The sequence below is a fragment of the Oreochromis niloticus genome, linkage group LG3 (assembly GCF_001858045.2).
Source record: "Oreochromis niloticus isolate F11D_XX linkage group LG3, O_niloticus_UMD_NMBU, whole genome shotgun sequence".
In the NCBI taxonomy this organism is placed as follows: domain Eukaryota; kingdom Metazoa; phylum Chordata; class Actinopteri; order Cichliformes; family Cichlidae; genus Oreochromis; species Oreochromis niloticus.
In genome coordinates, this window is record NC_031967.2 from 34513617 (window position 1) to 34540216 (window position 26600).

At 42.7% G+C, this 26600-nt stretch overlaps 1 protein-coding gene across 1 annotated transcript in view; it reads left to right on the plus strand.

The window, feature by feature from the left end:
- Nucleotides 1-26600, plus strand: part of exoc6b (exocyst complex component 6B) — a 133035-nt gene that overhangs the window by 17264 nt on the left and 89171 nt on the right. Inside the window, 8 exon segments of the mRNA XM_003457345.5 lie at nucleotides 2036-2201; nucleotides 2298-2345; nucleotides 2441-2531; nucleotides 3289-3334; nucleotides 4088-4292; nucleotides 15643-15742; nucleotides 15745-15815; nucleotides 23641-23709. Coding sequence (XP_003457393.2) covers nucleotides 2036-2201; nucleotides 2298-2345; nucleotides 2441-2531; nucleotides 3289-3334; nucleotides 4088-4292; nucleotides 15643-15742; nucleotides 15745-15815; nucleotides 23641-23709 — 796 coding nt within the window.

Consider the following 26600-nt stretch of genomic DNA (forward strand, 5'->3'; position numbering starts at 1 on the left):
TGATGAGCATTGGGGAGAAACTGATTTTTAAAAACACATTTAAGATCAATTTTAAGCCTCAATAAGGGATCCTTGCTTCTTTTTGTATTTTATATGCAGCATGCATATAAAAGGTTTAGTCTATTTTATAAAGTAAACTCACATTAGAATTATGTTTCTATATTTTTTCTTTTTTTTCATTTGCCTTCAGGCTGTTACGCACCGCCAAGACAGCAGCTGACAGAATAAACTGTAAAACTTACTCATAAACATCTGAACATTAATTAAATGGATTAAAATCTGTTTCTTGTGCCTTCATGATAAATCTGTGATACTGATAACTCCATCTTCCTTCTTATCCAGTGTGTGTGTGAGAACTCTTTTATCAGTTTTGTCTTTCTTTGTAAAATCAGCTGCCAGCTGCGCTGTTCATGTGAGCGCCCTCGCGGCGAGCCTGATAAAAACTAGGATGAGGTGTTGAGTTGATCTCCAACATCATGTGACCTCAGCACCTGATTTCTTGGGATCATCCATCCTTCCAATTTCATCCGCTTTATCCGGGGCCGGGTCGCGGGGGCAGCAGCCTGAGCAGAGAAGCCCAGACCTCCCTCTCCCCAGCCACCTCCTCCAGCTTATCCGGGCGAACACCAAGGCGTTCCCAGGCCAGCCGAGAGATATAATCTCTCCAGCGTGTCCTGGGTCTGCCCCGGGGCCTCCTCCCGGTGGGACATGCCCGGAGCACATCACCCAGGAGGTGCCTAGGAGGCATCCTTGTAAGATGCCCGAACCACCTCAGCTGGCTCCTTTCGATGTGGAGGAGCAGCGGCTCTACTCTGAGCCCCTCCCGGATGGCTGAACTTCTCACCCTATCTCTAAGGGAGAGGCCAGCCACCCTTTGGAGGAAGCACATTTACACCGCTTGTATCTGCGATCTCGTTCTTTCGGTCACTACCCACAGCTCGTGGCCATAGGTGAGGGTAGGGACGTAGATCGACCGGTAAATTGAGAGCTTCGCTTTTACACTCAGCTCCCTCTTCACAACGACGGACTGGTGCAGCGTCCGCATCACTGCAGCCGCAGCACCAATCCGTCTGTCGATCTCCGGCTCCCATCACTCGCGAACAAGACCCCGGGATCAGTGAAGCCACAAAAAAATTCTGAATGACAATACCGGGAAAAAAATGAATCAGATAAATGAATTATTTAAATTAATTGAAAATAATATAAAAAATAAATGCCAAATTCATGCCACATTTTAGCTAATGTGGCATGAATTTCTATTTAATTCTATGTAACTCCATCTGTGTTAAAAAACATTCCCTTACTATTGACTCTCCCATTTCATTTTCTGTTATAGGCCAACTTTAAATCATTTAATGCTTAATGTATCGAAATGATTAATAATAATCAGTGTATCATCATCAACTGAAGCTGTAGGAAAGCCCTGTTGAAGCTAGGTTAAGAAGAGAGGTGAATTGTTGATGGAGAGGCGCAGAGAAGGTCAGAAGGAGCTTCACTGTGAGGGTGGTGCAGGACATGTATGAGATGGTAGAGTGGTGTGTGTTACATGGGTTCAAGGTGGGGGTGGGATTACATCAGGGATCAGCTCTCAGCCCCATCTTGTTTGCAGTGATGATGGACAGTCTGACAGATGAGGGCAGGCAGGAGTCTCTGTGGACTGTGATGTTTTTGTACACAATGTTGTGATCTGTAGTGAGATTAGGCAGCAGGTGAAGGGGAGAGCCTCGAGAGGTGGAGCTATGCTTTGGATAGAAGATTAATGAGTATACTGATGGAGGGCACGCAGAGGGTTAGTGTGACAGAGGAGGATGGTAGGGATAGGATGAGATGGAGGCAGACGATATGCTGTGGTGACTCCTTCAGGGAGCAGGAGGATTATTTAAAAAAAAAAAAAAAAAAGTTTTGTGTCACTGTTGGTCCTAAATAAAAGTAATCTCAGACTTTAAAATGACTTTAATGACGCTAAAAATGAATGAACAGAATATTTTGCAGCTCTTCTTATCAAAAGTCTTCTTTTCTTCTTGTTCGTCTTCAGGTCAGTGTACGATGGTCAGGAGCATGGCCTGTTCATGGAGAAGCTGGATGCTCGGATCAGGAACCATGATCGGGAGATCGAGAAGATGTGTAACCATCACTTCCAGGGGTTCGTGGACTCCATCACAGAGCTGCTCAAAGTGCGAGGAGAGGCGCAGAAGTTGAAGGTAAGGTGTGCCGGTGAGGTCTGCATCACAGGTGCGATGGCGAGCACTTGACTGTAAAGCATCTGAATTAATGTCTTCCTCCTTTGTGCCTCTCAGAGTCAGGTGACTGAGACTAACAGGCATCTTCAGGAAAATGGCAAAGAGGTAAAAGCTGACAGGTTCACACAGAGAAGTCTTGCATGCTTCTGCTTACGTCCTCACTGATGTTGCTCTCTTCACCTCTTCCTCCTCCTATTTAGCTCACCACCTCCATGGAGGAGCTCAGACAGTGTCGGGTACAACAGAGAAACATCGCCACCACGATAGACAAACTGACGCACTGCCTACCAGGTAACACCCAAACACTCAGTGTGAACGCGCCTTTATTGTGTCTGCTCTGTTTATTGTTGTTTTAGAAGATTAATCATCGTTTTGAGGCACTAAACATGCTTGAAACCTCATGAATTTCTGCACATGTTCAGGTCGGGTGAAAATGTGTGGGTTTTATAGCTCTCACCCAAAACGAGGGGAGCAAAGCTACAAATGACAAAAATGAGCTCCCCTGCTTTGGTTTCACGTGCACGTTTGATTTAAGACACACAGGAGCCGTGCCCTGAGCGCAACAGGAAGTCCGGTATTTTGCCAGTTTTGTTTTAGTGTTTTCAAATTTCTCCCATATGCCCATATACAAACGCAAGTATTCTCAGTATGCTCAGAGATACACAGTTAAAATGTAGAGGGAAGGAAGCAAATGTTTGAAAGCTCTTTTTGGAAAAATAAAAACCACTCTGCAAAGTCTTTACTTTCAGTTATGACTTCTCCCTGATGTGGCCATATTGTTGCAGTGGTGAAACCTATTTTTCAGGAGAATACTCCAGAAGTGTCGTTCGTCATAAATAGCAGTGAATGTAATGATAATGTGGCAGTACAGAGGGTTTACTGGTGCCTTTGCACGGTGATAGGCCTCGTCCCTGTAGATCAGAGATCACACCGACGACGCTACATTTGAATGGACGCAATCGATGTCCTGAGATTTCCTTCCCGGGGTGATTGAGCACGAGTTTCCTTTCTCAGACTAATTAAATTCTTTTTTCTTTTTTCCTTCCAGTTCTTGAGATGTACAGCAGACTTCAGGAGCAGATGAGGGCCAAACGGTAAGCATTGAGTCTTTTTCTTTGTTGATGCAAATATATTTTCTAAAGGTATCATGCTGTTCTCATTCCCAGTGTGGGGAATACTGCTGTTTTGTCAGAGCTACTATTTTATAGTTGTATATCTGTATGATTTCACATCCCGCTTGGATCATGTAGATGTTTGCTAGCTGTCAGCCACAAGATGGAGCCAGAGCGCTTCCCTGAGCAGCTGAGACTACTTCTCTCTGCATCCTTCTTTCCCTTCTCTGTCCTCGGGCTGCCTGTAGATAGGAGTCTTGGCTGGTCATAAATTTGTCATTTTGTTTGTGTGTTTTTCCCCGTCTCCCTGTCCCACGGCTGCTGGGCTCTCAGAGAGCAGGAGAAGGTCAGCCAAAAGCGAACGCTCCTCGAGAGGGAGAGCCTGTGTTTGAGCGATGCAGTGGAGTGAAGTTTGCTGAAGTGTCTGGGGGATTTCTGTGCTGCCAAATCTCCGTGAGGTGTATCGGAGTGTGTTTATTTCTCTGTGTGCGAGCACTCCTAGGTTGTTGGGTTGGGTGTTTTTTGGTCATGCATCTGTGTGTCTGTCAGTTTTGCAAGTGGAAATTAACATGTTCAAAACAAAACCAGATTAGCTGCATTCAGGCGTGAAAGTTGAAAAAAAAAACAGAGTTTGGCTTGAGACGAGTCAGACTTCATCCTGAACTTTCAAACCAGCTCATTGAGTGATTGAACAAACAAGCTGATTGCACTTTTCCAAATGCTTTGTCTCTGTAGGTACTACCCTGCACTGCGAACGTTAGAGCAGCTGGAACAGACGTGTCTTCCCAAAGCGGGTCAGTACCGGTTCTGCTCCATTATGGCTGAAAACATCCCCAAACTGAGGATACAGATCCGCGACACGGCCATGTCACAGCTGAGAGACTTCCTGGAGAGCATTCGGAAACACTCGGATAAGATAGGAGAGACCGCCATGAAACAGGTACACAAACACCCAGAAACACTTGGGCTGACAGAGTTCAGCCGACACGCTCTGATTCACAGGAGATGACAGATTTATTAAATGTGGCTCTGTATATTTATTCTTGCACTGTATTAGAGTAGCTTTGCATGATTTACAGTTCAAAACTGTCCTCATTTATCTCATTCTGGGCCTCGGTGCAAATCCTCAGCTCTTTTTCTCTTTTCCAACTTCACTCTGATTGGCTGCCCCTCCCAAACAAAAGATTTAAACTACTGATTTAAAACTTTTAGCCGAACACTTGTTGGTGTGTTTTTGATGACCATTTTTAAACCTTAACTTAATCTTTTGGCCTTATCTGGTGCTCAAGAGATATTGGAGATGGCAGTAGAGCGCAGAGACATTTCACGGATTGTACACGTCTGGTGTGTAACGTCGTTTGGTGTCTGCGATAAAGACTGTATGTTACTGCCTGTCTGACTGACTTCATCCTACAACTGATTTTTGTTGTTCATCTTTTCTGTCTGATAATTGGAAGCAGCCTGTGTGTGTGTGTGTGTGTGTGTGTGTGTGTGTTCGTGCGTGCGTGTTGCTCTGTGGTTCCACTGCCAGTAAACAAGTACGTTGGCTTGTCAAGGAACATGCACACACACATGCACGCACAAAGATGTGTGTGTGAAGCTTTTCTCCACTTACCTCATTGTTTTGTTTTGTTTTTTTTCTTCAAGGCTAAGGAAGTTATATATGTCTGTGTGTTTTATGTTCTCTTGTGGTATCCGTAGCTCAGAGTGAAGGCCTCCTTGTTTATTTGCAGGCTTCCATTATTTGGGGAATGTTGTTCCATGGAAGTGCAGGATGAAGGGAAGGGATGGGAATGATGAAGGAGTGGTTCACGACAGATGTACAAGTGGATGGAGGCTCAGAATAAAGCACGCTGCACATTTGCTTTTGTTTTACATTCTAATAATTACTTTAGTTAGTGTTGGTACAATGGGTGGACCGCTCCTCTGCCGTTCCATCCAAAGCAGCAGCCGTTCAATCAACATTCAACTTAAATACAGATACCCACAACCCCCCCCCCCCCCCCAAAAAGAACTGACTTATTTCACCTCATTCCTATTGATGTATTTCAATTCAACAGTAAATGTAATATTATATAGTTAATCTAAGTTCTCTACGATCTCAAAGATAATGCCATTTTTACCGAAGATCAGTCAAAGTCATCCAGCTTTTGGTTTTCTGCTGGTTACTTGGGTCAGGAGTAGATCCAGGACACGCTGGATGGATTACATCCCTTGGCTTGGCTCAACTTGGTTGGGAATGAGTTGCTGTCTGAAGTGGAATAGTTAAAGCATCTCTGGGTCTTGTTCAGGAGTGAGGGGCGTAAGGCACAGTGTTTGCTTTATCTGCCGGTTGTGGTGAAGCGAGAGCTGAAATTCAAAGTGAAGCTGTTGATTAACCTGTCATCTACATTTTATGGCCTCGACGTGTGGCTAGTGACCAAAAGAATGAGACTTCCTCCGAAGGGTGTCTGCCTGGGCTAATACTTGGACATGGGGTGAGGAACTTGGGCTACTCCTCCACATCGAAAGGAGCCATGTCCAACTGCAAGGAAGCTCCAGGGTAGAGCCAAGACCTGCTAGACAGCACCTTGCTGGTTTGCTTGAGAATACCTCAGTTTGCTCCCAGAAGACCTGGAAAAAGTGTTTGGGAAGAGGAAGGTCTGTGGTGGTGTAGGGATACTCCAGGGTGTGTGCATCCTGGGATTCTCTTCACTTCCATCTTTAAAATACCAAGACTGAAAATGCTCAGCTTGAAGCTTCATAACGGGGCAAGGAGTTGAGCTATCAGGCCTCCATCAGTTTGCAGATTCAGAACACCTCCCATATCCCTTTATCAGTGCTTTCAGTATTAAATGGGTGGGCGGCATAGAGATCCAAGTTTGTAGAGAAGAATGAGGCAATGTAGGATTTACAAATTGATACCATAGGTGCATCTACTGACTGGACAAGGGGTAGCACAGGGGGCAGTCAGTATTTTTAGAACTGAAGAAGCCTCTTGGATGAGAAGAGAAATGTCTTCACGAACTGCAGACGAAGCTGAAATCATTTTTTGAGAACAATCACTAGAAGAATAAATTTGTGCCGTAAAAGTATTTGACTTTAAATTACTTTAAAAAGACTCATGCACTCAGGCAGGCTATATTTTCTTTTTAATGGGAAGAAAAAAAGATTCTTAGAGTTTGTTAAACATTTCCTACAGGTGGAAAATCGAATTCGCTGACACTAAAAGTCATGATAAGGTAGTCTCTGTTGAGAAGCTGTCAGATATTAAGCTAATTTTTTATAGACATCTCACTATGCATATAATAGGTGGCAGTTTGAAGCCCTCTGGGGGAAAAAGTTAACATACATTATTTAATTTTTTTGTCCTCTAGATGTCACTAGAGGATCTCACTTCATAATCCTGCTGCTTCTGGTTGGCAGTGAGTTTTAAAGGTTCCCATCTAGAAAAAACAAAAACAAAAAAACAACAAACACCCAGAGCAGGTCACAGGGGTCAGTGCATGGTCTGAGGATTTCCAAACTATTTGAACTTCACTGGAGTTTTCAGAGTGACCTTTTAGACAGCTGCCATCGCTGTGGAAAGATGTTGCTGTTGATCCAGCACTTCACAAAGAGCCTTTTATAGTAGTTTTCCTTCAATTTGTCACATCTTTGTGGGAGAAAGTATTTGTTTTCTCTCTGAGGAAGGAGGTGATGGACATTAAATAGAAATTATGATCACACACAAGCAGTTCCCATTTATAACATCTGCACGCTAACAACCCTTCACTGACCTTTGGGTGGGGGGTCCTCGGACCACAATTTGAGCGTCACTGGCGTAGAAAATCCACTTGCAGTCACTGAAGAAGCTAACCACTTACTCCCCTAACCACTAATTACAAGGAAGATTATGGAAACCCCAGCAGTCCAGCAGACCTGATACTGATACTGGGATTATGTTGTTGTATCAAATGTTTGGCTCAGAACACACACACACCCTCAGTCATAACTGTGTGTGTGTGTGTGTGTGTGTGTGTGTGTGTGTGTGTGGGACTGAATGTGCACAAGCAAAGTAGACGTTCTTCCCTTCCGTCCCTTCCTTCCCTTCCTTTCCTCCTCTATCTCTCCTTCACTCTTTCTTCTTGTTCTGCTTCCATTTTTTCTGTCACTCCATCTCTTTCTCCCTCAGACAGTGTGTCTCTCTGCTGCGCTCTGTTCCAAATTAGCTCCAGCTCTCTACCCGGCCGTCGTTACAACTCCCTCAACCAAGGATGTGAAAATAAATAGATCTGGGGGGAAAGAAGAGGTGGAGGAGATTGAGGAGTGCAAATGGCTTACAATGGAGCTATTGTCTGCTGCCACATGCCCATGGAAGTGGAGGAAGAGGAAAGAAGAAGAGGGAGGATCAAAGAAAAAAGTAGAAGATGAGTAAAGAAAAATAAAGTCGCGGGGGCAGGGGGGCTAAATGTATAGAAACAAGACGAGGAAAGTGGGGAATTGTCGGGAGGGATTATGATGGATGAGAGGCAGGAAAAAAGTTAAGTAAAGAAGTTAGTAGGAGGAGATGAAGAGGTAAGGGAGATGTGGATATCTGAAAAAGAGTAGCAGAAGGATGCTTAGAGCCAAAAAAAAGACGTCAGGAAGGTGATGAGAGGGTGAGGAGGATAGGACAAGCAATTGGTATTTCATTACAAAAAACACGCCTTCTGTGAAGTCGTTTCACTGAAGCCGTTTCACTGAAGTGTGGAGTTCAGAGATGGGCTTTTTCAAGTTTTGAACCTGCGTATGCTGTCAAAACACCCCAAATAACAGGACAGTTATTCATTGGATCCCTGTTTACACCAGAGGCTTTATCAGCTGTGTCGCTGTCCTGATAATAAAATGTTAACCAGTCTATAAGAACTCCACACATTTCAAAGAAAAATGTCAGGCCTGTTTTGAGCCATCTTATTGAGCAATAATAAAGCCAATAAAGCTTTTATTTTTGCCCTTCCCACCTCTCAGGTGCAACCACCTCTGATGCCCCACCCAGACTTCTGCTTGAAGTAAATGGGGTGGATGGAGTAGGAGGCAGGTAGGTTGGACCATCACAGATTTGTCAGTGTGGTTACTTTCATGATGGTACAAACTCCTGCCTGTCTTCAACTTCTTAAAAAACACAGAGTCCTCAGGGATATCCCACATAGAGTGAAAGGGCCAAAGGGGACCTGCCATGCTTTGATTCTTGTAGAGTAGCTTTGCATGACTGACAATTCCAAATAATCCATCTACAGTGGCTTGCAAAAGTATTCGGCCCCCTTGAACTTTTCCACATTTTGTCACATTACAGCCACAAACATGAATCAATTTTATTGGAATTCCAGGTGAAAGACCAATACAAAGTGGTGTACACGTGAGAAGAGGAACGAAAATCATACATGACTCCAAACATTTTTTACAAATAAATAACTGCAAAGTGGGGTGTGCGTAATTATTCAGCCCCCTGAGTCAATACTTTGTAGAACCACCTTTTGCTGCAATTACAGCTGCCAGTCTTTTAGGGTATGTCTCTACCAGCTTTGCACATCTAGAGACTGAAATCCTTGCCCATTCTTCTTTGCAAAACAGCTCCAGCTCAGTCAGATTAGATGGACAGCGTTTGTGAACAGCAGTTTTCAGATCTTGAAAAGTGGATCTTCCCTTCGCTGGAAGCCAGCTTTCTTCTTATCGGTTTACCCCTTGTAAACAGAGGGTTTACACGGTGTGGCCTTCTGTCTCTCATGTCATACAAAATCAGGAGTGGGGAAAAATGAGTGCTTAGAGCAGTCTGAAATTTTGTCAAATGTAACAAAGGATATGCGACAATTATTTTTGCTGTACTTTACGCCTTTACCTTCGAATAACTTCCAAAAACTCTGAGAGTGAGCTTAGGCTTTCAGTCCGTTACCTCACCTGTCAAACTGACAGGTGAGAAGCGATACAAGTCAGTGAAGCTCGCTTTTGTCTTATAACAGTTTAGGGCAGCGGTCCCCAACCCCTGGGCCATGGACCGGTACTGGCCCGTGAGTCGTTTGGTACCGGGCCGTGAAATTTATGATTTTCAGTTTTTATCGTTTTTTTTATCGTTATTTTTTTTATTGTTAACTCTGTTTCCCTGGATCTTTTCCCTTGTGTTATGAATAAATCTTCTTTTTAAATAAAACCGGTACTGGTTTTATTTTGTTGTATTTATCCGTGACTCCTTAAAGGCTGGTCCGTGAAAATATTGTCGGACATAAACCGGTCCGTGGCACAAAAAAGAGGTTGGGGTCCCCTGGTTTAGGGTATCCTGCAGTTTTCTGTTGGCAATCGCTGCTGCTAGCCTCTGTTGGCCTCTGTTAGCCTCTGTTAGTTGCTGTTAGCAAGTATTAGTGAAACTTACTTTGAAGTAGGTCTTGTTTACTTTGGACACTTGTTGAGCAAACTTTCACAAGATGTGATAATGTAATCAAACTGTTTATTTGAGGGAAAGTGAAATATTTTATTTTTTAGGACATGAGCCTAACATTAGTTGGCACAACTATAGCTTATAACTAGCTGTTGGTTTTAGGGGTTTCTTTTGCTTATTTCTTTTTTTTTTTTGTCAGTTGTGCAGAGATGGGGAGACATGAGGGTCACATGTTTAATCTGCTGATAAATAATGGCAACATCGATAATATATTTGTGGCTGATCTCCAGCCATGTACATAAAACGTGATCAGGTGGAACGGCGATGTCCATCTTGACCTGCTCCTACAGGATGAATTGTTAATGGATTAATTCAAAGTTCATGAGAATGCATTAACTACACAATAATCAGTGTATATTTATAAGTAGAATATTCTTTATTTCTGTTTATAAACTCTAAAACATTATTGACTGTGAGCTTAATATGAACAAGAGAACTATAACAGCATATATATGACAGAAAATAAGTAAAGCATAATAGGTCCTTTTGAAAGAGAACCAAGGGAGTGGAATTAGCCAGAATCGTCTCTAAATGCCTTTGTCATTCTCCCATAACTCCCTGTCATTTGTCATGTCCCTCTTTCTGTCTTGCTGTCCCCTCGTACCCTTCCTCCTCAAAATCTCCATGTCTGTCTTTTCTCTCGTCCTTTCTTTCCACCTCCTCATCTTTCCATCTCCCTGCCTGCCTCCTTCATTCTCTTGTTCCTCTTGTTTTTCTTTTTCTTGTATTCGCTTTCAACAGAGGACGAATCTGGAGCTTCTGCTGTGTATTCAGTAGGCGCACACACACACTCGTACACACTAATGGGAAACAGATTGCCGGGCCTGTGAAGTGGAAGAAGATTGATTACCTGTATCTAGTTACTGAACACACACATGCGTGTGCGTGCAGTGAGGGTGGCGGAGGGCGCACGCTGGGTCGGTGTATTGAACCATCACAAGGGGAACGAAAATAGACTGTTATGGGCTGCTGTGTCACCCTGTCTGGACCCTGTGTGTGTGTGTTGTCTGCCGAATAATGCACCACAGTTCACTGCCATCAGACACCATTATTTCTGGCTGGCCGACTGTCTGCCAAAAAGTGATCTATAGTAGGGATGCCCCAGTCAGGTTTTAGCTTCTATCCTGATCCGAGTCATTTGTTACGGAGTATTTTTCTGTGTGCCAATTTGATTCTTTTGTTATTTTGAGTATTATCAGGATTGTTTTCCAATACTGAACTAAATACCAAATGAATACTTAAAAAAAAAAAAAAAAAAGATTAGTAAAATGTTATCATAAAGGTAACTTTTCCTCCTCATCTTTGCGTTAAAAGGAAAAATTGAGCAAACTTTTGATACTCAGTCTCTCTAGACTTAATTCGATGGGCACATTTTGTGAAGTTTGAAGTTGGATATTCAGGCTTTCTCTTGTGCGGCAAGCCTGCCAGCTTTTCTTAACCAAAACCAAATAAAAATAAACATGTTTAACATGGTTTTAGTGAGGTTTGGAGGTCCTTTTGAACAGAGTTGTATTAGCTGTTTCATCATTTCAGTAGCCTTTAAAACAATTTAGTTCAATATTAAAATCATGTCCCCTGAGCACAGCTCTCTGTGACTGTGGGGAGGAAGAAGTCGCCCTGCAACAGGGAAAAAAAAAGAAAACGTGACCTGTTAAGAGGGGAGGGGGTAGAGAAGAAACTGTTACTGAAAGCCTGTAGAGATGTTTTGTATGATATCCTACACTTATATCTGGTAGAACTAGAGACTACGAGACTGACTAGTCATCACTGGTGTCGGCATACTGTCAGCTCCGGATTCTTGGCTAGCTTTGTGTTAGCATGCTCTGTGTTAGCATGCTATCTGTGCAGGTGCTTGCGAAGAGCCGAAGTTGTGTTACCAGTGTAATGCAGCTGTTTGCGTCCAGGATGCAAGTAGGATGCATGGCAAGCTGCCATGCTTGCCCATGGTTTGGTAAAACAGTCACAGGGAGGTTTTTCAATTGGGGAATACAGATTCTCCCCTGGCACTGGTGGCTACTTTGGGGTCACTGAGCAATTGGTTTCCAATCAACCTCCAGCTACCACTCTCCAGACGGTTGGGGAGTGAATATTTTTAGTGGTTGCTAGATTGTTGCAGACTGGTCTCTAGTAACTGGGGCCTTGTTCACTTGACCCTACACTGTCACCTTTTACAAACCTTATTAGCTGCATAACCAGGGGATCATTCAGGCAATCAAGCAATCAGTCTGTTAACAATGTCTCCGTTAGCTCCTTTTTAAATACTCCCTATGAGAGTACTTCATTCAGAGTTTTTTAAAGATTTCTTGGATCCCACATTGTTCAAAGGATAACGAGCAATCTTGGAAACAATTTTACATTTATTGTTAACAGCATTACTTTTGCATTTTCAGTGATTGTTTTTTTTGGTAGATACAACCATGTTTTCCAAACATGCTCCGTCACTTTGATTTCTCCCACAAAAAATGTAACCAATGTAGATTTTTCACACATGTCCCTCAGCCCCCCACAACAAACACCCCGTTGAAACCACTTGTCACCAAGCGCATCACAGCATCTTTGCTCTTTCACTTGCAATTTTTCTCAGTTTGCCGACTTGTGTTGCAAATGCACTCAGAGACATCAACTCACCTCAGCCACATATTAAAGTCAAGACTGCCCTCCTGGCGTTTCCACAGAGTAATTTCCGATCATTTAAAAAGTATTTAAAGTGATTTTACTCTAAACCATTATAGTGTGACTGATCCCAAAATGCTGTGCTGCCTTCTTTTTGTACACTTTTTATTTTTTTCTCACTCCAATGCCATCATCTATTCCAAACCTGTCTTCCTCTTCACCACCTTTCCCATTTCTCTTTCCTTTTCTTCCCGACTCCTACTGTTCGTTTTCCATCTGCTCCACTCCCTATGCCTCCCATGTTTCCCTCCTGTAACGGCGTCCCAGTTTCTCATGGCTTTTTTGCGCCGCAGATGACGCACATTCCCACACTTGTGCTTCAAGCGCCGCACCGAATTCCGTCCCCAAAGAAAAAAACACAACAAAAGACGGGGTTAAAAAGGCTTCCCGGTTAAGAGTGAATGGTCGGGTGAGTGTGTATACAGTAATGTTAGCATGGATGCACCTGCTGAAGAATGCCAGACCCCGACTCGACCGCCGCGCCGAGTTACTTTGACGCAGGTGCTGACGTCACTGAAACCCTCTTCTCTTTTCCCCGCCATTCACAGGTTGCCGTCTTTTGTGGTTGAGCTATGTTAAGTTGTACATTTCTGAGCATTTGAACAATTACAAAGAAATGACTCGCAGACGCAACAGGACTCTTCACTCTGTGGTTCTCGCCATCTTGAGTTTCTCCATCCTGTTGTTCTTTCAGCATTTTGATTTAATTCAATGTAAAGTAATTAGAGAAAACACTCAGAACTCGGCACATTCCTCAGCGTTAGGCCTAAGCTCCTCCTGCAGCCGAACGACACTTTCCTCTGACTTTGTTTGTTCTTATTGTCCTCCGTGACTCACTTGTCTTCTGTGTGTGTGTGTGTGTGTGTGTGTGTGTGTGTGTGTGTGTTTGTGTTTGGACATTAGATCAAAGATGGCATTGTGTTCATACACAAGCATCTCTGATATTGTGCTCTTCTGGGTTTGTGCCTATCTGCCCTCGTGTCCGCAACAGTTTTTCTCATTAACCTTGCGTTAACAGCCCAAAAAGAAGCATTTTGATGTGTCTGACGTCTTTATTGACGTTCCATTCGACACATTTAAGTGCGCAAGGCAGCCTACGTGCTGGCGCCAGTGATCAAGGAAGGCGCTTGCATAGGTTTTTCAAAAGTAGCCCGATGCGGATTTGGGTGTGGATGGAAAGGCGCGCTGACCTCATTTCTGAGGGTTTTCCCACAGAAAAATGTTGGCGGCCATGCTGCGGCCGAGGACCGACTGGAGGAGGATTTCGAAGAAAGGCGAATGGCGGTCATGTTAAAGAGTTCAAAATGCACATCAGGCCCATGTAGACAGAAATGACTAAAGACTTCAGATCAGTTTTATTTGTATGTAGAAGTGCAAGATGATGATCTCTTACCAGCGAGGTCCTGACAAAGACTTGGCCACCTCTGGAGTGACCGCGGCTCTGTTTTCACTCTGTTATGGATACCAGCTTCCATTAATTTCTAACTAAAACTTCCTGTTTTTTAGTATTTTTATTTTTAGAGCTCATCATCGAGCACTGCCGCACAGGGAGATGAATGTATCACTTCCCACAGTAATCCCCGAACAGCGATGTAGACGCAGGACACAATTAGCATCAGACATTACATTACACATGGCATTGTTTGGTGGGGGAATCTTTCCAGGTAGACTTTTCCATTTCCTGCTCTGTTTTACCCCACCTTCTTTTAAATGACCACGTTTTTGAGAAACTTAAATGACAGGATGAGTTGGACATTAACCAAATGCAGCTGTATATGCTACACACGTGTGTGTTTGTGTTGCACTGACAAAAGAAGTAATGTGATCCTCACAGGACATTTTATTAGGTATAGTTTTCGAGTTGTGCGTTCGGAGCTGCCTTTATTCTTCGTGCCAGAGGTTCAAGAAGATGCTGGAAAGATTCCACAGAGATTTTGGTTTATACAGACGTGATAGCATCATGCTGCACATCCTTAATGTGAATCTCCTGTTCCACCACATTGCAAAGGTTCGCTGTTGAATTGAGATCTGGTGACCGTGGAGCCATTTTGAATTTTGACACATTGTTTAAGATGATCTGAGCTTTGTAACATGGTGTGTAGGCTATGTCAAATAGCTAGATGCAGCTTCAAGGTTTGATGTGTTGCGCTTTCAGAGATGCTCTTCTGCATTTGGTTGTCTTGAGAGCTTATTTGAGTTACTTTTGCCTTCCTGTCAGCGCAGAAGAATCTGGCCATTCTCCTCTGTATCAACAAAGCATTTTTGCAGAGAGATCTGCTGACCACTGCGTATTCTCTATATCAGTTTTGTATCCCTTATTACCTGTAACAAGGAGGTTATTTTTGGGTAGTTTGTGCATGATTTAAAGAAAACGAAGAAAATAAAATGAATACATGCAAAATGAAATATTATTTGATTAGAAGGAAATACTGCTCAGAGAATGAGCTGCCTCAGTGGAGATTTGAACAGTAACGCCTTAGCTGAATTGAAGGCGTTGTCGAGCAAAAGCACAGGTCAGACATGTAATCTGTCCCTGTCTGCACTTTTATGTCTCGAGCACTAATTTTACATGCTTTGTTTTCATCGACTCCTCATCCTTCCTGTCCTTCCCTTCCTGGCCTGGTATTTTCCCCCCTGTGTATTCTTAGGCTGCTTTGGTAAATCACTTTTATTGGCCATTTCCAATGCGACGAGGAGCAGCTCAAAAGGTCTAAACCGGTGACCTCACAACACCGTCCACAGTTTCTGACGTTTTCCCGAAATTGTCCTAAAACGAGGGGGGTACTATGAGCAATAACTTAAGCATTTATTGCTCACATGCTGAGTTGGATTAACACCATTTCCCCATTAGTGTCTGAAAGCAGTTGGTGTTTTTTGAATTTTTCCTGGGTTTGTTTTCTGCTCCGTCCCCTATAAAAGTTCTTGCACGTGAGGAGTCTGATTGCAGACAGAGTATGAGTGTTATCAGACAACATCTGGTTTTGGTGTCAGAGCGTGAAAATCAAAGAGCTTCCATTGTTTTGCTCTGAAGTTGCGCCAGCGCCTAAATGCAAATACTCGTCTGTTGGACTTAAAAGAGATTCTGGGAAATGTAGGAAGTAACTGAAATGAACCAAACAATGCATGTTTAAAATAATCCGTTGACCCTCTGTGGAGTTCTCATGTGCTTTTCTGTTTTGTTCTCCAGGCCCAGCTACAGCGCTCGCTGGACAGCTCCGTTTCACCTCAGCCGAGGGTCCTACTCGGCCGGCGCGGCAGAAAGGGGCGCCGGCGGCAATTCGGGCTGGAATGGGTGTCAATCCGCTGTCAGAACACGACACGGGAATTCTGGATGTGGAGGATGAAGAGGAGGAAGATGAAGTGAGAAAACTGCACACACACACACACACACACACACAAAAACAAGGCAACACGCAGCCTCCCGATTATCTGGTTTCACCTTATTTGATGAAACAAACATCTCTGCACTGGTAAGTTTGTACATCCAGTGCATCCCATTCATCTCAGATTGGTCCTTGGCAGTATCGTCTCTGATCTCGCCCCCATGGCGGGGTACATGAGTCGCCTGGGCAGCTCAGACTTGTTTCCAAGTGGGCTGACATTCATTTTTATAACCCCTTAAACAGTCAGATAATTGTTGCCAATCCTGACCGTGGGTTTCCCGTAAGATTGGCAGGCTGGACCAGTTTCCTTTGAAGTCTGATTATCCTTCAGTGTGGCCTCAGTTTTACTTGCTTCCTGCTGCGTTTTCTTTGTTGTTAGTCAGTTTTTAGTCTTTCTGTCCTTTCATCTCTTCCATGTGTCCTCTTCTCGCCTAAGGCTTATGCTGCTTTTTCTACATGACTCTTTCTCTCTTTTTTTCGTTGTCTTCTTTTTTTCCCCATTCATTTCCTTTTCCTTGCACATTGACTGTGAATGTTTCTTCAGTCCCAGTAGTCTGAAGTAATTAGGTCCGGCCCAGGTGACATTTCTGATGTTTCCAGAGAGCGAACATTCATCCCACTTCAGCAAGTAGCCCACATAAACCACCTTATACTGGGCGCGCGTTCAACTACCGCTCGAAACATTGTACGAAGGTATGCAACACATTCAAAAGACTGTTCCCATTGGCTGGAGCAGATTCTAGTCTTTGAAAGTCAAAGGAGCACAAATCAAACAGCTGAGGATAAAAAATTTATTTAAAAAAAAAAAACTTGCTGAAAGATCAGAAAGTAATGACTGGGCTTTCTGCCAGTGGGCAAACCAGCAAATAAATAATAAGAGCCAACATTTACTGTGAAAATGCAGCTGGATGTTTCGTGGTCCGCTTGTTAAGTCTAATGCCTTTAGAGATTTCCGAATACAAATGCTTCTTTATTTCCTAAAGGCAAACAAACACTGAGGGATCACTTGAGAGTTAAAATAGTTCAAATTCTTTGATCTCCAATAAGATGATCAGTGTGGTGCTTCTCCCCGGTTTTGCAATTACGTGTAACTTCTGGGCGTATTTACAAGGTTGAGGAGAGTTAGACGTCTGAAAGCTCATCCACAACATGAGGTCAGTCATTAAAAGGCTGCTGCGTGGTTTGGAAGTTGTGATCTTAAGCTTAATGTCGACACTGAAGTCTTGTTTGGCCTGAGAGTGATTGTTTTCTAGAATGTTCTGATATTTGAAATATTTGGCGCTGTGTGTACAACAGTAATTTTTATAAGCATAACGAGTTTCTACACCTCAGTACAGTGAAACTTTAATGTCCCCATGGCAGCTTGTTTTGTAGAAGTCAAACATAATAAATACATACAGTGTTGTGCAATAGTCTTTGGCCATGCCTCATTTCTTCTTATGTTGTTTCCAAGGATCCAGAGATGCTTGTAAGTTTTTAAAGTCTTGAGCAATAATCCTTCAGTGCTTTGGCTTTTTACTTTTTTCAGTCATTTTCAGTCCAGTCCTTGTACCTGACAACTTTCAGCGGAATGTGCTTTTTGCTTGTTGAACCACAAATGACAACTTAGCAAAATTAAATTGTATCTTTAGGCACTTTGTTCCTAGCAGCCTGGAGTAAAAACAAATCAGTTGTTCCCATTTTTTTTAGTTGAAGCTACAAAAATGCCAAAGATAACAGTCTGACAGGCACAGTATTTTTGGACCAACAAGGTGATTCCCAAAGAGCAATTAGCTAAAAACTTGGCATATGTCAACGTGGCATGCAGTGTGTCCTAAAACAATGTAAGGAAACTGGACAAATGGAGGAGAAAAGAAATATTCGTACTAAGAAATGTCTTCAGCAGATGAACAGTATCTGGAAGTCATGTCCTTAAGAAACAGGAAAAAATTCAGCAAAGACCTGACACAGGACCTGAGGGATCCATCTGGCCCTTCGTTGATCCGTCTGCTGGTCCCTGAAACCTCATTAGGAATGGTCTCAGCAGTAGGGTGGCTGTCAAGAAGAATTCTTAAGGAAGTGGAACAGGGAAAAAAGACTGAGGTTTGCCAAATTGCATAAGAACTGGACTGAAAATCAGGGACAGCAGGTCTGATTGAGTGATCAATTCAAATTTGAAGTTTTTGGTTCAAATCCCCATTGATATATTTGAATGAGATCAAAGTCACAACAGTGAAAATCTACAGTGATCTGTAAAACATGGCGGAAGTGCTGTCATGGTTTTGTTCTGTATTTCAGACAGTGGTGTTTGAAGTCTTGTCAAAATTTATGTATTATGAACACAGAACAGTATCATCAGATTTTGATCCACCAGAATACCATCTGGAAAATATCTGATTGGGAACAGCTTTGTTTTTCAGCATGACAGTGATCACAAATACACTGCTGCTTCAGTTAAAGCATACCTGGATAGAAAAACACACAGTGGAACACCATCACTCATGGATTGGCCTCCCCGGAGCCCAGACCTCAACAGTACTGAAGCATTTTGGGCATTTATTTAAAGGCAGAAACATCTGAAGAAGAGCTTTGATTGTCCTTCAAGAAGCCTGGAGAACTATTCCTGAAGACTGCTTGAAGAAATTATAACTGTGTTCAGATTGTGCTGATGAATAAAGGTGAGCATACCAAATTGACTTTCAAGTTCGTTACAATTGGATAAACCCTGTTTTTGGCTTGTATGGCATTTATGTTTGTACCCATTTCAATAAATCACTGTAAATAGTTCCCATATTCCTATCAAAAAAAAAAAAAGAACTGGGGGATTGCTTAAGACTTCTGCACAGATACAATACATAGACACTTACTGTATGTTGTATAAAATTGACTATTAGATCCTGTCCTGTCAGCATGAACTGAGAGGGGAAAATTGTGTTTAAAGAGCAACAGTGGATAGAAAAAATGAATATCTGAATCTATTCCTACATTTGGGAAAACCAAATCTTCTCTTTGATGGAAGCATCTGGAATTCTGGAATGTAAAAGATGAAGAGGGTCCAAATGATGGAGGGTGATCTTGCAAGGGCCTACGCTTCATACAGTTGCTGAAGCTCACTAAAGGTGGAGCCGGTGATCTTACAGCATACCTTGATTCAGGACTAGTGCCACTAACAAGCTTTTTTTGCAGGAGTTCGTGTCTGTTTAGATAACAGGTGACACCGCTGCATCTTTTAAAAAGGCGAGAGCCTCGGTAACAATTTAGTTGTTACATGATATTTAACAAGAAGAAAAGCAAAGTGGAAAGGGAGTGTATCAGCTGAAGGCTTCTTAAATCTGGTGAGGAAATAAGAAAGAAGCCTCTAATAAACTCCTGCTAACTGCTGAAGCTCCTGTAAATAAAAGTTCTGGACAGGCTGCCGAGGAAGGAGCACACCAACGCTGTCAGTGAACATTTGTGACTGTGTCGCCAATATTAAACATGCTCTAAATAAACATCTTAATGCTGACAGCTGGCAGCGACTCCTTTAAGAATTAAGAATAGTCTACACACATACACACACTCATCATGACTTTATCATCTGAATGTAAACGGTGACCGAGCCCAGCTGGAGCAGACCCGGTCCGACTGGACTCGGTCAGTCAGCGCGCCCAAATTGCATCTGTAATTGTCCCGACAGTCATTAAGTGCGCGTCCAGCTTCAGACACTCGAAACAGTCTCCTCATAGGAGCGGGTCTCGCCACCTGGCAGCCATCTTGGCAACATCTCCAGGCGCTTATTTCAGGTTAATAAGAACAGGCAACCTATTTATGTGAAGAGGAAGCGAAACATAACTGCGTTTTTGAATCGAAGCAGCAGTCAGATCTGATTTAAAAAAAAAAAAAACCCCTCCTTTTAAAAGTTTGATGACTTTGCCCTAAAATAAGGGCTGAAAAGCTTTTTTATATTTCTGCCACACGTACACAGTTTCATAACATCGCAGCTCCATAACAGGCTAAATTCCGTCTCCAGCTTATCCTCCCACCCGAGCACGGAACAAATGACATGTTAATTCACAGGGAGGGCACTCCTTATAAAATTAGGCAAATCTGACAAAGTTCCCATCTGGCTGCCTCAGAATCACCTGATTTTCGTGTATAACAGCTTAAGTGTTTTTAATGAAGCCGTGCAGTATATTACTGTCAGACTATGAAATTGTTCCGTGCACCAAATTAGATAGGGGTGGATTGAAATAGGACGTCTTTTACTTCTAATTTTTTTCCTGCATTTTCAGCATAAATGACAGCCGCATGAAATTTTCAGAGGTAAAAAACTTATTTAAAACTGCAACCACATGCAGTTCAAGTAAAAGTCTTACAAAAGCCAAAATTTCTTTTGAGATTTTTTTTTCTTCTATCTGTGACTAACTTTGAGCATTAAAGTAATGAGATATATATCTGAGGCATATCATAGTTTAGAGTTTTATTCCACCAGTTTAATATCTGTGATTCAGAGTAACAGAAACAGGTGTTGGGTATTTTATTCTTATTTTTTTTTTATTACTATACAAAAAGAACAAAACAAAAATTGGGTGGGACTCACCGACTGGAGATTTGTGCTTCAGGGGGAAATCTATGCTGTAGCTACGCCATGATCGGACATGCATTGCCCCAGAAATGTAACTACACATCAGGTCGATGCAGCCCGCCACTATTTTGAGTAGCCTGTTCAGTACCATTGATTACAGCTGTGCATTTCCACCTGCTTTTTCAACACAGTTTTTGAAATAATCTTCAATAGAACAACAGCTACCATCTTAATATAAGGAACCATAACATCAATGTAAGGACAGCAAATTCTTGGTGGGCGATTTCTGAAACTACTAAAATGTATAACGAAGTGGAAAAACTTCAGGAACAAATATATGTTTGCTGCTGGAAAAACATATGAACACAACAAAGAAGGAAAGAGGAAAAAACGTCTCAGTATTCCATTTCTTTCTGTCGGCTGGGACATGTAAAGGTGTGTGTGGGTTTATTTTTTGGTTTTTTTCCTTCGCACCTTGGTCTGTTTAAACAGGGGTGGGGAACTCCAGGTCAGTGTCCTGAAGGTTTTAAATGTGTCCTTGACCCAACACAGCTGATTTAAATGGCTAAATTACCTCCTCAACATGTCTTGAAGTTCTCCAGAGGCCTGGTAATGAACTAATCATTTGATTCAGGTGTGTTGACCCAGGGTGTTATCTAAAACCTGCAGGGCAGGCCCTTGAGGCCTGAAGTTCCCCACTCCTGGTTTAAACTAAACTCTGGTTCGTTTTCCCCTTTGGTGCAGTTCACTTGTGCCGATTTGAATCTTACTCTGAAACAACCACACCGAGACCCTTTGGAGGAAGTAGTCTCGGTACGGTTCCAAATTAACTCCAGTGCTGTTCATTTATGGTGTGAATGTGATCCAGCCATGAGCCGAACAAACGACCCAGTGTACTACACTACCAAGTCTGAGGGAGGAGAAAAATAAAAGGGTCTGTACAGGCTAGCAGCTAGCTGTGAAATTTATGTTCTCCAAAAGTCCAGAACACAGCACCTTCCTTCTGTATTTACTTTTGTTGGTCTGGTCCAGGCACATCTGCACAATAAGCAGGCTGAGCATTCTCACGTTGTTTGCAGTGACGCATTTTGGTTCGCTTAAAGTTCACTTGGATTTTTCTGTGTGTGAAAAGAAATCAAAGCACGGGAAAGGCTACAGGTTTACAAACCCATCAAATGATTCAGATCAGAGTAAATGAGCTGTGAAGGTGTGAAGATGCCCTTATAGGAATGGTGGGAACACACCTTCATTTTTGAGCTACAAACATTGAGAACTGCTGACTTCCTCATGTTGTCCACATATCGTCTTACAAATAAAACTACTGGCACACAGTTGAGTTTGGAGAAAAACGTTCTAATACTATGAACTTTTGGAAATCGTGTCAGGGCAGCAAAGCGGGCACAAAGCATTTTGACACTGAACTCTTCAAGTCATCCCTCACGGGATCAGAGTTCCTTTTTGGAGCCTTTTGTTGTTCTTGCTCAGGGAAAATAAAGTACAATGAGGTTAAGGAGAGAATAGAGCTGAACTTGTCACCCCTGTGCTGCCATTCTGTTTTAAGGTCCCTGTCGTCCCCTTGGCTTTATTTATGTCCTGTAAACTTGACTCAACCTTCTTCACAGGAAGACCTTGGCTCGAACAAAGACCTGACCCCGTGGCCGTCAGGGTTACGACCGTGTTGGCGCCGCTGGCTGCAGCGATGCCAACCATCAGCGTCACGTCTCCTCACGCCAACCCTGCCTCTGCATTACTTCTTCTACTTCCCTTCATTTACAGCCGTCCCCCATGTTTGTTTCTCACTCCTTTACCTTATTTTCTCATTCTTTCTTCTTTTGGCTTTTTTTCTCACCTTTATGTTTTTCATCTGCTTCCACTGGTTCCATTCATCCTCTTTTTCTTTCCACCTATGCCTTTTGAGTCGTTTTTGGTTGTCTTTCTTTAAGTTTTACCTGCCTGTGTTTGTATTTCCCCCCCCCTCTAATTCTCAGCTCTTCCTCTGTCTTTAAGTGGTACCAACTCTTTGGTTTTGTTTTTTTGTTCTTGTTCTTATTGTTTCGGGACCCTTGTTTGTGTGCGGTTACATCAAAGCTGGCATTGTGCTTCGCCTCTAGTGATTTTTACAGAAGGCAAACTTTCCAGAGGGCAATAGGGCAGGGGACAGAGGATGTGGGCAGGGAGGAGGGACTGGAATGATGGTCAGATTGAGGGATAGATGCTAAGAAAAAGAGGTATGAGTAACTCGTAACAGAAGACTCCCTGACAGCTTCAGTTCACTTCACATGGCAGTGACATATGAGAAGTTTGTTGATGTTAACCAACACCCCCCCCCCCCCCCCCCCCCACACGCACACACACACACACACACTTTATTGTAAAAGTATTCTAAGAAATTGTGTTGACTTGAATTGAGTGTTGATCTGTTTCTGCCAATATTTAAACCAATGATTTCTGTCTCAGTTCTGTTAAACCAAATCTGCATGATGTTAAAAGCATCCTAACCAAAACAAATAAAATAATTCAGTGATTGTCAGTCAGTAGTAAATGGACCGGTTCTTATTTATTCTAACTGATACCACCCATTTTTGAATTTTTCTGTTCCTCTACATTAAGTTATTTCAATGAGTAATTGTACTGTGTGTTGTACCCTTTGTGCAGGTAAAATATCTTAGAAAATATAATTAAATGAAATAAAACTAATATAAACCCCTAAAACTTACATTCTAAATTTGTCTAATCTTACAGTGAGAAAAGAAATTAGATGCTGTGTTTGTTAAAGCAAAGTTGCAGCTTCCAGGGCTGGAAAATTGGGACATGCCAAAACCTGCAGTTTCTCTGGTGTCCACTCGAGGCCAGCTCCAGAAATGAATCATCTCCTTCGACTCCTTTGTTAGAATTAACAGCTTTATAGCAGAAGTAAACATGTTTGCAGCCTGGTAACTAATTCATTTTTTTGCTCTGCCATTTAAGTTTTATTGAGGTTGGAGGCTGTTCATCATTAGGGACGCGGCCTGTTTTATTCTTGCCCTTCACATTTCCTTCATCTGTTTCACAAACAATCATTTGTCTCTGTCTTACCCCTCGTTGCCATCTTTGTCTCTCGCTCTCACTCTCTGGTTAGAATCTCAGGTTTGGTTTTACTTTGCTTGGCTTTAACCAAAACAGGTGTTGCCAAAACTTGTAAAAGAAAACTGAAGACGGGCCGGTTGATTGCAGTTTATGAACTGAACATGTGAACTGTGCAAATTGTTTCCCCCTGCAGGTCCCAGGAGCTCAGGACTTGGTGGATTTCTCTCCAGTTTACCGCTGTCTGCATATCTACACTGTGCTGGTGAGTTCATTTTCTCATTTTCTGTTTTATTTCTTCTGTGCTCTCTTTTTTCTTTTTCTCAAATCAAAGATGCAGAGCTGTTTCTGTTTCCTCCGTCCATGAGCGCTTCAGTTTTCCAGCTTAAGTGAAGCTGCAACTCCTTTCTGATCATCTTGTAAAGGTGTATCTGCCTGAATTCCCTGTGCATGGGATTGGCTGAAGTAACGGTGTTGTGTGTTGCACCCTTTGTACTGACTTTGTTTTACCTGCATCAGGTCTGGGTGATTTATGGTTTTAGCTTTATGAAAAGAAGATACTTTGCTGCTCTCCTTTGGTTACAAAGTTCACTCCTTTCTTTTAGAGCGCTGGGCTCATGTTGTTCCCCAAAAGCTTAAATCTACACGCTGTTTAGTTCAGCTTAAGCTGACATGACTAAAAGGAAGCATTTGGTCTACAGCATCCACATAAAGGAAGTAAAACCCACACAGGTTCTGCAGATGAAGCTCGAGAAGGATTATTAACAGCTGGCTTTGACTCCAGAGTGGCCCAGTGTCAGTGCAGTGCGACAGTCAGCTTTGACTCTGTCGTTTGTCTGAGTCTGCCAGTGCCTGGGCCTCTTTTTCTCTTCCCACAGAGGCAGACCAGCAGTGACTGGTGCTTGGCCTCATGAGATCGGGCCTGAATTCTCTACTTTTTTCCCTGCCCTGTGTTCAACTCATCATATTGTGCGAAAGTATTAAACCTACTTTCATTTCTTTATATTTTACACCACTGACTGAAGCGTAGCCAAAATGGCATGTTTGGCTCATGTATTTCTCCATATATTCATGAAATGTGATTGTTGACATCAGTCAGCCCTGCTCAGTGATTTGCAGCAGCATCACCTTCATTGCCTACTACAGCCAGCGATAATGAAGAGGCCCACTTCTTTTGCTTAAATGTCAGAATCTGCTTGTGCCCAGCTCTGAGGGTGACCTGGCACAGGGGTAAACGATTCGGTACGACGGGGCCTCCTGCTCGAGCCTGGCTTCACTCCAACCAGACTGCCGAGAGAACTCGCGTGTCTCGTCTCACTTAGAGTGAAAGTGACATGGGTGGAGGTGCCACGAATGGGTTAGCTGTGCATTCAGGTTCTCTGTGTGAGTGTGCGCGTGTTTGCGTTTGTGTGTGTTTGTAGGACTTGTAGGGGTCGTTATCAGGCCAGCACAGCCAGAGGGTCGGGGTATGACAGGGGGACAGGAAGTGCATGAACTCTGACAGGAAGGAGAAAGTGAACGGGCAAAAGAGCGAAGGAGGGAGGGAGGGAGTAGAAAAGCAAGGCTGAGGTTAAAGAAAGGTTAAGCAGGGCGCGATTTAATGATGGAGGAGAAACAAAGAGAGAGAGGCTACAGAACGTTTAGACAGGTGACAACATGGGTGAAGAAGGTATAAAAAACACAAACACTTTATATTTTGGCTTTAAATGCTTGTGTGAAGCTCATTTCACTTGAAACACTGCATGTCCTCTTAAGGAAAAGATTACAGTTCTAAAAATCTAAAATTAAATTTTTTGGCCTTTTAAAGGAAAATCTGCAGCAGAGGAAAGGAACAAAAAAATATAATATAAGTCTGTCATTTTTGTTTTGTTTCTGTAGTCGGTGTTGCAGGGCTGTGGATACAGGGTAGTACTGCGTAAACCTAATTATGAAGTTTTTTTCATTGTGACTTTAAGTCACATCACCCATCAGTGACTGCCTGAGCCACTGTGTAGGACAGATCTGTGTGCTTTGGCCCTGGTGTGTATATGACAGGGTTAGGAAAAGTGTGTTACAGTTTCTATAATGATGTAACCACATGTGGAAAAAGTATGAATTACTGTGTATAAAATAAAAATGAAAGGATATCAGTGACCCTGTGAAGAATGAGCTAGGTATAAGAACCACTCATTTATGGCCCTGAGCTCCAGGTTTGCAGTACCACAGGGTTATCAAAGGAATCAAGACAGACAGCATGTGTGTGAATGAGAGGGAGCGGGGGGAAAGGAGGAGAGGGAGTCAAGAGATTAAATACCTGGGGGTCAGCCATGCAAACAGCAAACAGTCCACAAGAGAGATGAAGAAGAGAGTGCTGGCAGGGTGGAGTGGGTGGAGAAGAGTGTAAGGGGTGATTTGCTGCTATTCTTCCGTCAGAAGAGTAAAAGGGAATTTTTACAGGTTTGTTCCTGCTATGATGTATGATTTGGAGACTGTGGCACTGACAAAAAGATGGGAGGTCGAGATGAAGATAGCAAGATTTTCACTCCGAGTGACCAGATTGAACAAGACATGAGTACAACTGAAGGACAACTCAGGTTGATGGATTTGGAGATGGAGTTAGAGAGGCAGAGGGATGATGGATATATTGGAAGATGGAGCTGCCAGGCAGGACGAAACGACTAAGACCTCAGAGGAGGTTCATGGATGTAGTGCAGAAAGTTGTTGATGCTGCAGATAGAGCTTGAGGGAGGTGGAGGAATTGGAGAAAATCTCCATCTTTTGAAAAAAAAAAAAATCTGATGACAACTTGATTTGCTTTGTGACCGCAGCTAAAATGAGTATACACAACCTACAACGAAACGGCTTAAATGAAATAGAACTGGGCAACAGAACAGAATATGACAAAAATTCAGTTCAGTGTAGTTTATATAGTGCCAAATTGAAACAGAGCTCACGTCAAGGTGCTTTATGTTGTAGGATAGTCACCCAATGTAAGTAAAATATATTCAATTCACAAATAAAGTGAAAATGCTTAATGAGTAAAATCAATATGAAAATACGGCAAATGTAGGTAAATAAAGTTTCAAAAAATTCAACAAAATAAATAATGGTTGAATAGTACAATAAAGTGGATCTGTGGCATAAATGGCTCAATAAAACCAAAACAAAATTCAATAT